At 46.9% G+C, this 13,541-nt stretch overlaps 1 protein-coding gene across 6 annotated transcripts in view; it reads right to left on the reverse strand.

Moving 5' to 3' along the window:
- The window catches only part of Dscam2 (Down syndrome cell adhesion molecule 2), a 71,590-nt gene extending 59,930 nt beyond the window's left edge, over positions 1 to 11,660 (reverse strand). For 2 of the 6 annotated variants that reach the window (XM_066742937.1, XM_066742935.1), the window contains exon 1: positions 11,239 to 11,657. In XM_066742937.1, coding sequence (XP_066599034.1) covers positions 11,239 to 11,266 — 28 coding nt within the window. In that variant the 5' untranslated portion in view covers positions 11,267 to 11,657. Of the gene's footprint in view, positions 1 to 11,238 lie in introns of all 6 variants that reach the window. The other 4 variants (XR_010824220.1, XM_066742936.1, XM_066742938.1 and 1 more) reach the window with 4 other exon arrangements.
- Positions 11,661 to 13,541: the final 1,881 nt, after the last annotated feature.

Consider the following 13,541-nt stretch of genomic DNA (forward strand, 5'->3'; position numbering starts at 1 on the left):
AATTTTCTTCTGCTTTGCCTCGTAAAGAATCGAAAGATAACTCTCACGATAAAATTTGATACGACAATTAAAATATCTCGAAAGTATACGGTTACCACGTAAAACCGATGGAACGAATGCAAATTTCAATGTTGCGAATATCAGGCAAACTTCTGCATCTCTACACTATATGCATATATTTTCACATTACGGATTTTACAACGTTTCAAAGCTCCGATAAAGCCTACAAATTGACAAGTGTATAGAGTACAATTATTATTGTTCCTTTTTAAGAAATAATTTCGTTCAATCATTTGCAACCTAAGTACGTCGTAGAGTTTCATGAATATTCATTTTTGGTAATCCAATATCATCTGTTTGAACCGAACGCTCCGAGCAAAAAATTTACAAACAACACAGATATTTGATACTTGTGGAAAGCATCGAACATGGAAAGGTTGGTAATTAACGAGAATATACCATTGTTGTCGGAACGAGGATGTTGTTTTGCATATGATGTAGGGTTGTAGAGAGAGAGAGAGAGGGGGGGGGGGTAGAAAATTGGAAGATTTGGCTTAAATCGTTATAAAAAAAAAGGAGAGAGAAAAGTATGAAAAATGTGGAGCCAGCAAAATTGGCAAGTAAGAAAGTCAGTTAGGGTGAGACGTGGTTCCACGCACGTACAGGGTCGAGTTTTAAGTCGAGGTCTGAAGTGGTGGATGGAGAGAGAGAAAGAGAGCGAGATGGAGGATGATGGGAAGAAGAGTGACAGTAAAGGGGTGGGCCGCTCGAAAGGGGTAAGGCAGGCGAAACCATGAGGCATCGACCCCAGAAACTCGAGTCGGAGGCTTCGAGCTCGTTATACTCTCTTCCTGCAGGTTGTGCATCTACGACGTCGCAGCCTTCTCGGGCTCCGTGCCTTTATAGAGGCATAGCTGAGATGCCACATTCACCACACACACACACACACTCCTACGATTTATTAAACAAAAAAGAGAGAAAACAATATACAAGCACACCGATAAAAATCACTCGTTAAAATAAAGCATCGAGCTTGAAATTTTTCCAAAGCTTCCCGAAGCCGCTTCGAGGAAATTTCATGCGTGCGTGTGTACAGTGGAGGATAGAAAAACAGATGCGAAATCTCTATATATGCATATTATAGAATTTGTATGCAAGGACAGTACACTCGCGCGGTAGCAGCAGCAGCAGCAATGGCTCTACGCAATAAAACAACGCTCGATCTCGCCGGATTCACCAGCCCTCTCTCTTTTACGATACATTTAATTTCTTTTTTCCCCTCTCTCTCTCTCTCTCTCTCTCTCTCTCCATATAGATTTAATGAGAAAACGAACGTCCATCTACCGCCAAAACAAAACGAGCGTTCCATTTGTTTGCCATAACTCATCTTTTCAATCTTTTCCCGCAATAACCGTAATAAAAATCTACGATCGCCTGATTACAGTCTCTCGTTTCACTTTGTCTTTGATACGAGGCGAAATGAATTTTACTGCTAAAAAACGAATGGCAAAGCATTGGAGGAGAGCGGCGATGTTACGTTTATTACCGCTCGACAAATCTTGGACATGCTCGGCGAGAGAGTGTATCGTTGATTTCTAAAAGCACGCGAGACTCGACTACTGATAAACAGACACGAGGACGCGCACTCTCCGAGCCCGTTATGAATATTAAAGGGTGAAGTGAGCCGCTCTCCGAAGCAAGAACAAGAAGCGACACAAAAAGCTAGCGAGGGAGGAGAAGAAATAGACTCTCCTCTCGCGCGGGGCTGGAGGATGAGGCTCCGCTGCATCCCTTTGCCCGCAGCTCCGAAAGTCTCTCTCTCTCTCTCTCTCTCTCCGCTGCAACCCTCGCTACGCTCCCGGCGTCTCTACTCTATGCGTAATCCGAAAACACCCAACAATGTACACCCGCCTTTTCAAACTATTTAAGAAAAACGTCGTATATACACGTGCACTGCTGCGTGTACGCGTATACATATATATATATATATATATATGAAAATAACTCATACACAAGTGCGTATTTTACTGGATCCTTTATGCAGCACGAATCTCGTCGGTTCATTACTGCGATCGAGTGGAATTTTATCGGCCATTTAATCGAAGCGCGGCAATAATATCAGTCCCACTTTGGAAAAACGTGTATATCGATCGGCCGAACATTTTTCGCCGGATCATGCGCACTATCGCGTGTTTTGAGATTTCCCTTTTGAAAGATAAGCCTGTCAGGTGGAATAATCACTATCCTCGAGGGAAAAAATATGTTGGACACTAATAGATGCAACGATATTCCAGGCAGGAAGACAGGCTTGTACATAACGATGAAGCGGCCTTCGTAAAAAATGCAGCACTCGGTTATGTTTCCAGCGCTCCGCTTTCCAGCGGGTTAACGAACAAGGAGTGATTCCCAGGGGGGCGTAAACTCGTGTCTTTTCGATGAACCAGGAGGAAATAACGTTAAGGACTCGTTACGGGGACGAGGCAAAACTCGGAAGAGGTTGATGGATAACGAGCGAGGAAAAGACGTAAAAATATATTGTCGAGGAAGAGGTGCTGGGAGGGGGGAGGGGGGGGGGGATTTCCGAAGGGAGAAGCTTCCCCACACCCCTATTTTCCAGATTCTCCAAGATCGTCCCGGAGTTTGTTCGATGGAGGAGGCTTTATCGGGATCGCACTGTGCGCCACCCCGCGCGAACCATCCCCGTTGCGAGCACTCGACGAGTGATAAAGAGCTGAAATATCAAGCAAACAGCTGTTGTTATTGATTCTAACCTGACACGATGCGCTATTGAACCGCTCGTTTTATGGGACATCTCCCCAACCACTACTCCGCTCTTCCACTATATATACCCTTTTTTTATTTCCTTTACAGAGATTTTCTCTCTCCGCAAAAAATTCTCTCCTCGAAAATACGTCATTGTGCATAAAAACACTCGCACACCGAGAGGAGAAACATTGCTCCACCGTTATATCGATTATTGCTTTTCAGCCATGAGAGGATACCGATGCTTATTCCCTTGCCAATTAAAGACGTACTTTATCCCTTCTGCTCAAAGTACTATATAGGATATATATATATATATATATATATATATATGTATTTTCTTTAAATATTATAGAGATTAAGAAGAGTCCACTCGAGAGGAGAGACTTGTTCTTCTTCTTCTTCTCTCAAGGATCCCGTGTGCTTTCTATTAATAATAGATGAAAGAAAGCGCGTAATGGATAAATGTAGCCAGGATGTTCCTTGACACGAGTCATATTCTCCAGGGTTATAAATGTTTTTAAGAGAGAATGCCTTCTTTCTTAAGCTAAAACCTGAAACGGAACGCGATCGCTTTGGGGTATAGAGCAGCAACCGTTAAAACGGCAAGACGTTTAAATTATTTAAAAACAATGCAGCCGCCGTCAGAGTTTCCTCGTGAAATATTGCAGAGTAAGTAGTGCCACAGAAACGCCGCTCTCACGGCGAATTTTCCCATAAAGCGTGAGAGCTTCATTGGGAGCATTTTTCACGAGGTTTTCTCCCATCATTTTGCTTCTCCCCGCGTTCCAAAGTACCGAGCAACGAAAAATAGACGATCCTTTTTTCCATACGCTCTGTCCGTAAATTTCAATGTATAACTCGGGAACAATCGAACGGTATTATATTAATCACGCGAAAATTCATTCCAAGGGAGATGCGAGGAAACTCGATCCGCGTTTATAGACTGCTCGGCGGACCATTGAGTTTTAAAGCCGCGTCGCGAGGATTGCAAAGTTCCAGCATTCTTGTTTCTCCATGCGCTCTGTCCCTGAAATTAAACCTGCAACCGAGGAACGATCGAGTAATATTGTTCACCGCTCGAACGATGATTCGAAGCAAGATGCGAAGCAACTATAGGTCTGCTTATGCGAGGAGCCACCGAATTTTAAAAGGAACCTTGCAAGATTTGGAAAATTCTTAATTATACAAGAGTAATACACTAGCTGATGCAGCAGTTTCGTTCTTGGCCCGGAGGAATATACGCGATTCATCTATTTGTTGGCAAGATTAAAGTGCCCCTACGGCACTCGTGTATAACAACTAAACGCGCGTAAACACGTTTATCGTGGAATAATTTAGTAACCGGAGAGCGGCACGTTTGCTCTCTCCATACCTGTCCTAACGCAGCAGTTAAAGGGATTCGTCAAATAACGCGCATGCCGTACAAACAAATAAGTGCGAAATATTGTTATACCTACGAGTGTTAACCCGTTATCACATTTCACGGACAAATAGAAATGACTTTGCTGCGATAACTTGCACGGACCACCCTGAATATCCAACGTCAACAACGAACCATCTTTGCAACGTGGAAATTAATTTATCGCATTGTTCGAATTTTTAATACAAAATATATGCTTCGTCGATTAGTTTTATTTCGTCAATTTGAGAGATTCGCGAAAGATTGATCGTTAAATGAAGAATCGAGTACTTTTTGGTACTTTGAAATTGAAAATGTGTCAGTGATTGGATTGAAAGTTCGTGGCGGTAATCTTGTCATCTCCATTTATACGGATCGATATGCGCTCCAAGTTAATCAATTGAATAGCGCGTGGGGTACACTCATCATATTACGAGCGCGAAATATATATATATATACATAGAATTGAAAGCACCTGCACCGTACGTATAATCGCTGGCCCATAATGCCGTCGAGCCACGCCAAGCAAAACTTTCGATACTCGCCGTTTCATTCTCGATATTCGAATTCACGTTGCTCCGGAACGAAGCTCGACCAAATCGAATGAAAATTTCTGCGCGCGATAAGACACACACCACTGATACAACTATCAAAATGAAACTCGAGTCTCTCGAGAGAATCCATCAGATTTTCGGTGGGAAAAATTAATTTCTAAAGAGTCCCTCGAGGAAATTGATGAGCTCTCGCTGTTAAAGAATTCGTTCCAATGAATCACCGAGTACCTCCCTATTTCTCAAACGACAACGCGATGTTCCAGAATTATTATAATAAAGTACGATACTCGATAAGTAAAACGAAAGGAGTGTATATATAATGGAAGTACGTATTATATTCCGCTGTTGCCAAGCGACAATTAGTACGAGTGCAGGAGTTGGCTGAAAGAGTTTCTCGAGCAATGCGAGGCGAGGCGAGGCGAGGCGAGGCGGTAAAATGGGTATATATCGAGGTCGTGTGATGTGAAAAGGGGCGCATATGGTGAGCGAAATACGCGCTCGTTTTAATCGTTTGACCGTCCTTAAAGGGGATTGTTTGAGAATAGCCCTCGGAGGAGGGTGGTGCATAAAACAAACTTGAAGGGCCAGCGAAGGAGAGCGTGCACGAGCGTCTTTTGTTGCTCGTTGCCTCTTCGAAACCTCCCCCCTCCTCTGCCAAGTCTGGCCGATGAATGAAAATCAGCCAACTGGCGTGTGTGGCTGATCCTCGAGGAGAAAAAATGAAACTCGAAGAAGCTCTCGCTTCCCACGACGAGCGAGTGACGTAAATCAGTATCGGAAAAAGAAAAGAGAAGACTGGACGGGATGAGTGGTTCGGGAGAGATGAGTAAAAATGATGGCGAGCGAGCTGGTGTATGGAGGAGGTAGGTGGGAAGGGGGGAGGGGGAATGGCGCTTTTCGCGAGAAGTCGTGAGCGGAACGGAACGTGGAGTGGAGCGAAGGGTAGGGGCTGCGGAGGGTTCGAGGGGGGGGGGGTGGGGTGGAGGGACGCGGTTCGGATGAATTTCGCTTCGCACGACGGAAACGAACGAACGGACGGACGGACAGAGACCGGAGATTTAACCCTCCCCACATCTCATCCAGCAGCAGCAACTTGTTTCTAAGCTGCGCCATTATCAAGCTGCTGAAACCAGCACGGTTAACGCGCTCGCGCCACTGCGAATCAGTTTCCTCGAGTTTATATTCATAACGAATAAATTATTCAGTCGACTGGCGAGCAACCATCGGAAAATATACGTAGGCTCGTCACGTCCCTTCGCATTATCCGCGTAATCGGAGGACGTGCCCGTTGCAAGCCATTTATCGATTTCTCCGCGCAGTTTTCCTCCTCCCCCAATTGTTAAATTCCGTCGAAAAAAAAAAAAAAGGGCCTGCTTAGTCTCTCCACTCGTCGAGTTCTTCTCGGCTTGTTACACGTCTCCCGGCACTCTACGCGCGAGTGCTGGCCGCGCGCGAGACGCGAGGATAAATCTGGATGATCCAGCGATAACTTTCGTTTTACGTGGCCGCACTGCCAACTTGGACCGGATGATTTCAATATCTCCCGACTTTTCGCCCGGCGGGTCTGAATTTTAAAAAGCTGCTCACGGTAGACGAGGACTCCCCTTCCCGTAATGCGATTTGCTCGGGGAAAAGTGCTTTTCGCTGTATTACGTCTTAATCGGATCCGCGCGAGCTAAATTAGCCAGCCATTGTTAGTTGGGAGCTGCCTAATCCCCCCCTCCCCCAACCCCCGTCAGCGCAACACTCTCAGCGACCAGGGATTCCTTACACGCGGAACCTACACGCCAAATTACAGCAGCGCCAACTTTCAAACTTCTACGATTCATCCCCCCCCCCTCCCCCAACCCCCACCAACCTTCTCCCATCTTTAACCGAGTCTCGACTCAACTTTAGTTTCATCCAACGTGTATATAACTATATCGCAAACTAACGTCTTTCTTCCTTCCCTTCAAGATTATGCTCGGCTGTTGCGAGTCTCGACGAAATTCAGAGAATACACTCTAGACTATTATTGTTAAAGATATATATATATATATATATATGTACAGGAGGAGGAGGAGGAGGTGGAAGGGCTGATTCTCGATCGAAACGGTCGGTTTCGCCGGTTAATCTCGTCTGGCAAGCGCAAATGGGCGAATGTCTCATCCACTTATCCCTAATTTCTGAGTGTTCTGGTGGCCGAGAAAGCCGTGATTAAAGGTTTACTCAGCTATTAAAATATTCCATTAACGCGAGCATCGTGGATAGCGGTGCGCGAGGGTGCTCTGGATCTTGGCAGCGGCTTGTACACCGCAGCACTGCCTCCCAATTCCCGTTCCATGGCGGAATTCGAAGGTGGTAGGTGCCTTATTAAGAAGCCTTCCGCTTCGTGGGAAACGCTTAAATTTCAGAATGTCCTTGCCAGCGAGACAGCCGACGTCGTTAAGGCTCACCAGTCAAGATTAAAGGCTCTTCAGATTCGAGAGACTTGCTCCTGCGGAATTGCGCGCAATTAGCGATGCCTCTTAGAGAGTGGGGAGGGACTGGAGCCAGGGGATGGGCCAAGGGACGTGGTAAGAATTGCCGCAGGACTCTCCCTCAAAGATTAACGAAGGACCCTCAACGATGCCTGATTATCATTTGCATCGTCTTCCCGTCGTCCTTCCATCGTCCGGACAGATTTATGGCCTCCGCTGGCTAATTAATTATTTCTCCGGAAAATAACGCGCATTTATCCAACCTGACTAATTTCTGTGCAAAATATTTCTAGCCGAATCACCGGGCTCGTCTTTTCCTTATATATATATATACATGTTTATAGCAGTCGTTGATCCAAATGAAAAAGCCAATTGTTTTGCTACTATGATTTCAACACAAGTGCAGGAAGCTCGGTAATTGAAGGTGCTCCGCTCTTCGAGTAGAAGCGCAGCTCTCGCGTGTGCTAACCGATTCCATTTTTCATTTTGCTCCCGCTCCCGTACAATGGTACATGGCTTTAAACGCGTTTCGAATATTAATCAGTCCTATCTCAGAAAAATCTTCCGCCCGTTTCTTCGAACGCGTCGTAAAATCCTCGAAAAATTGTACGTCCCTTTACTTATACTAATCCGCAGCTGTATATGCGCTCGCAAGGTTAAAGTTTCTTCCGTGCCTCCTCGAAAGACGGGATGTCCTCCTCTGATAAAGACGTGGTTTGATTGGTCAGGTACGTGATTCCATCTTTTCTCGCAATCTAGCAAGTATTTGCGAGGCCAGCAGGAATCTTAAATGTCGAAGGTGGTAGCGGTCGGAGACAGTCACGTTTCAACAAGTTCGTTAACTCGACGAGATTATAAAGAGATTCAGAATTCGAATGTAACGGCAGTCCTGGCAGCCGCAATTAGTGAACTCTCTCGAAGCACTTGCGCAAGTCTGCTATGGGGGAATGAGCGAGAGAGAGAGAGAGAGAGAGAGAGAGAGAGAGAGGCATGGTAAGCAAAGAAGGATTATCTTCATCCAGAAGAGTTTAACGTATTATCCAGCCCCAGCCGGGTCATTGACCCCTTCCTCCGATCGAACGTTCAACTTCCGGTTCACTCGATCTCCGTCCAGTCTATCCAATTATACCCGTTTAATCTCATCTGATGAAAAAATACGGCTTGTAATTCGCACGCGTTAGAAATACCTTCATCTCCCATTTGTATCGAGAAAATAAAGTCCGTTTTGTATTCGAAGCGCGCGAGATCCTCTCTCGTATCATTTGTCCACACCAGACTTTTATATATATATATATATACACCTTCTTTTAATTTGCTCGTACAAGAAACGATCTTGCAGCATTTGTTCCGCTATAACAAAGAGACGCCGTCCGACCCGATTCGTTTCCCGAAGACCGTCCCGAGAATCCAAGTAGATAAATCCGCCACTAGTCGGACCGCTGGTGAAACTTTGCGAAATTCCCGTACGCGAGTTTCAGGGATTAATCGTGCGTCGATGGCCAAGGCAAAGATTCGAGAGACGCTTCGTATATATATATATGTATATAGGTACATGGCGCGATGGAGGAGGAAGGAAATTCGAATAGTTGGTCGTTCCCCCCCCCCCCCCCTTCATTCGCGCTCCTTTTGATAGGGCGGCGATCACGTTGCGTCAGAAATTAGATTTCCAGTCGTGTGACGTGTACGGCGTTATCTCGTTTCCAGCGCGCGAACAAACGAAACTTTTCGGAACACGTGCCTCCGCACACCACGTCGATTCACACGCAAAAGCACTCTCACACGTCGCCCCGCTGAATCGCTTCTTCACCTATGCATATATATACAGATGTATAGACAAAATCCGTGACAGAGAGAGAGAGAGAGAGAGAGAGAGAGAGAGAGAGAGAGAGAAACAGTCGACGAGTTGAATGGGAGAAATTGTTTTGTGCAGACGCGAGCTAGCACGGTTCGTTGCACCTGCAACGGGCTTTTTTTCACGCGATATGATGGCTGAATATCTTATTAGGGAAATATTGCTGGTTGGTTGGAGAAAAAAAGGTTCCATTGTCATTTATCCCGGTGGAAAGGCGCGTGACGTAAACGACAAGATTTCCAGACTTTTTTCTCCCATTTCTCTAGGATGATAGCAGCGCGCACTCGACTGATTGTAATAAAGTAAGGTTGTCGCCAACATTTGCCGGGCGGAGTCTTTTGAAAAATGTGCCGCGGACCGCTTGTCAGGCACCGGCCTGTTTTTTCGCGCTACATTTTTAATTTGTCGCAGCTGGAAAATCCTTTTCGAAATCTCACCCGGGCAGCCAGTTATTTTAAACGAGCTGTCTGCCTGACCCTCACCCCCCCCCCCCCCTCCCTCTCTCCCGTCCTTTACATCGCCCGTCCTACCTCTGCCAACCGTATAAATTAAAGACATCCCGAAGCACGGGATTTTTCAACGTAGCACAGTTACAGCCAGTTTTATGACGCATGCATCCACCCCCTGAATTCTCTATATGGAAAAGAGACGGCCTGCAAAAAAAAAATCCTCTAATGTTAAAATGCTATAAAAATATTTCATTATACTTTTGGTCAGCGTACTCCGCGATAAATTATATAAACTGACGTAAATGCTGCCATCGTTAAAATTTTATATAGTTACGCGATACAATGCAACGGAATTATATATAGGTAGGGTTAATTCGTCCAGTATAGAATTCTCGACGCACGCACGATTATTATACGGAGCAAGAACGAGGCTGTAGCTGTCGGCTCGAGAGCGAGGAATCACCGTCGAGATATATATATATATATATACAGGAGTCTCGCGATTATTTTTCAGAAAACAGGAAAAGCAGTATTTTTATCGCGCTGGAGTGGTCGAGGCTTCAACATATCCGAAAGGTTCGTCGAGCGCAGTGGAAACCAGGGCACCGGCGCTGCAGCTATTCCCATGACCCACAGATTCTCAATATTTTTTTCGCAAACACACGAACGTACCAGCTATTCCTGTGTGCATATCACACATGAACAATTTCCGTTTTCAGCCGGAATAAACAAAATCTTCGTCCATACAGTATTTTTCCGTAAACATTTTTCCACGGCAACTCTGGCTTAATCTAGCCAGACTCTCTCTCTCTCTCTCTCTCTCTCTCTCTCTCTCTCTTTGAATCTTGACTCCATCAGTTGACAAAATACGAGAGATCATTCGCAATTTTTTTTAACTTTGAAAGACATAAATGGTTCGACGAATAAAAAATTCTTTCCCAATAAACACGTGGATGAGGCAACCATGTGAAAAGCTTACGATTCAACGATTTCCTTTCGCGGAGCATGAATAGGCAGTTTTCTCGCGAGTTTTAGACTTTTCACTCTGCGCGAAACTGCAGCGATCTTTGAAGTTTCTCGTCGAGAAATATTCGTTTCGAAATGCAGCTGGTTCCTCAAATTTCATCTCGCACTGGCCCGACACTTTTGAAAATCACTCCGGCAGCTCGACACTGCACTTTCCATTTGGAGAACAGTCCTTGCGCGTTACCAATATATATCCCAGCACCATGAAAATCCCAAAACGCCCGGTATATTCCTCGGGAGATATTTCGCGAGCCATTCGTCAAAAAGTCTCTGCAAGTTCCCCCGCGAGGAATCTCGCCGTGGAACTTTGGGATAGCACAGGGAAACTGAAACACTGAAGAAACTAACACCAATAAAGACTTTTTCATCCAGTGCTTTTACCTCTATCGATCGAGCACAGGCGATAAACAATTTCTCGTCCCATAAAACCGAGTAATTTGGGTATCCTCGGCAAGCGATGGACAAGAGTTCTGAAATTACCAGCTTTATCAGTCTAGCCAGCCTTGGTCTCTTCAAAGTTCTGCCGGAAATCGGAAACTGACTCTAATAAACACTGAAATAAACTTTGACGATCCGTCGGAGCTATCGATTTCGGAGGTGATAATCGCTGTTGTAAAATATCTAGGATAATTTGCGTTTGTGCGAGGTTACGAATGCACGATGGTACATGTACGAGCAAAGAGGATATGAGAGCTGAGTTTTCGATGGTTCAGGGTTGAGAAGAAAGACTTACCGGCAAAAATGAGGCAGTGGGTCAGCATCCTGACAAGTTGCGAGATCCTGGCGCGTGGCGTGTGACGCGAAGGACGAAGGAGCCAGGTCCGCGGGATCGTGGTCAAGGGAGAACTAGGAGAGGCTCGTGGATTTTGGCTAGTTTGGGCCGAATCGGAGGTGCGGAGGCGGCGGCGTCGGTGTCGGCGTCGGCGTGCACGTAGACGTTCGGCGTGGCGCGTGGGGTCCGAGGGTGCCAATGGCCGCAAGAATGCACGCGGTCCTAAGCGGGGTCATACGTGCGCGACGGCACCGAGCGCTCTAAAACTTTCAGTCGGCTTCGATGGAACGACTAGAGATAGAAAAAGAGAGAGAGAGAGTCGTGGGAGGGGTGAGAGGGTGGAGGGTTGAGGGTGGGGGTGGAGGCGTCCCCGAGTACGGGGCGCCAGCTCGGAATGGAGATAAGGGGTGAATTGGACGGAGATACCAACGGGGGTGGGCGGGGGAAAACGCGAGATGGAAAGAAAGAGAGAGAGAGAGAGAGAGGGAAAGCGAAGAGCGAAGGGAACGAGGAGCGCGTCCGGCAGAAAACGCGGCGCGCCAAGTCTTTGGCCTCCGGCAGCGCCGGCCACGACTGATCGTACCGACCGACCCCCCGCGAATACCTGCGCACATGCGCATCACCCTCCACCGAGCAAACCCCCCACTAGACTTCAACCCCTTCCAAAGGACCACGTGCACCCCATCTTCCTCGCTTTTACGTAGCACACCGAAACAAACTCTCCTGCTCTTGCGCCTAGCTATCTTCCGGTTCCTTCACCCCTTCCCTTCAACGCCATCCCCCACCACACCCTCCCTCCACTACACCATCGACAATACTCTTGCATGTACCACTGTTACCACTACGTCTGCTCCATTGCCATTCCACCCCTCCGTTGCACTTTCCTCCCCCTCCAGCCCCGATCTCACTCTTTTTCTCGCTTCCTCCAGCGTCCCTTCGGTCCTTCGACCCCGCACACAACCTACCAGCCCTCCCTCTCTTTCTTTCCTTCGCCAACGTTATTCACTCTCCTCTCCCTCACCCTCCTCCACCCTCCCCCCACTACCGTTCAATCGTATCCCGCTCACCCACACCCGCCAATCACACTCATTCCCGAATCTCGAATATTCCAATCGCTTCTTCCTCGAATCCTGACATTTTCAGACAGCCCTCGAGTTCCTTCACCTTCGGCTACTCCCATGCAGAAGAGAATTCTCTCGGGGGTAACCCCAACTTCGCAATTCGGTACATTTTTTTCACGGTACCGTCGTAGTCGTCGGACCATTGGCTTCTCTCCTCGCTTTGTTCAAGCTTCTCTCTGTGTCTCGAGGAGTGGAGAATAGGGAAGACTATACACGTATACATATATATCTACAGGGATGGTGTAGCTTGGGAAAGGAACGAGGAGGAGGAGAAGTGGGAGGGGGCTAATGAGAACGAAAGAAACGCGGCCGCAGCACGCACGATGTTTCAGTGCGCGCGCTTGTGTGTGTGTGTGTGTGTGTGTGCATGTCGAGAATGCGCGTTATTGTACGCGACGCGCGCCACGAGAGCTACTTTTACCCGGATAGCTCGGCGACCATTTGCGTCTCCCTCCTCCCTCCTCTCCCTTCTCCTGTACCACTACCACCACCCCCAGCCATTGCCTAAACGAGAAACGCTCCGGCTCTTTTGTTGCACCAGCACCAACACAACGCCGAGATGATCTAGCTTTATTAGAGGAATGAAATTCCCCTTAACAAGACCACCGTCTCTACCGTTTGTTTCGATTTTACCCCAAATCTACGATCGATCCTCCCCACACCCGCACCACTTGGCCGCTACACCATCTCCTCGGCAATTTCACCAATTTTTTCAAACTTAATCCGATTTCCATTGGGATATGCCGTTACTCGCTTTTCCTACGCGCTCTATAAAACTCGATTTTCATTCTAATTCAGTTCCGAAACTTTCTTAGCCCTCTCGATGTTTCATCGCCCGTTCGATTCTTCGGTCTCGCTCGCAGCAGCGGAAAAGCTTCCTTCGCTCCTCTCTCTCTCTCTCTCTCTCTCTCATTATCCCGATGGAAGATCCCCCCCCCCCTCCCACCGGTCGGCTCTTCTTCCTCCTCCCTGCTAATATAAAAGTCTCTTCATTTTTATTTCATTCGCCAGCGCGGAGCTTCGGACTCCGCGATCGGTTAAAATCCTCGATGCTTTGACAAATTAGCAGGGTGTATTCAGGCCTGGTAGAGAATTTGCAAAAATTCTCGCTGAAAGGCGTATAATTAAAGAGAGTAGTTTGCG

This window comes from Prorops nasuta, unplaced genomic scaffold, assembly GCF_024137725.1.
Source record: "Prorops nasuta isolate Cenicafe-Biocafe unplaced genomic scaffold, Cenicafe_Pnas_1.2 PNAS00032, whole genome shotgun sequence".
Classification (NCBI taxonomy): domain Eukaryota; kingdom Metazoa; phylum Arthropoda; class Insecta; order Hymenoptera; family Bethylidae; genus Prorops; species Prorops nasuta.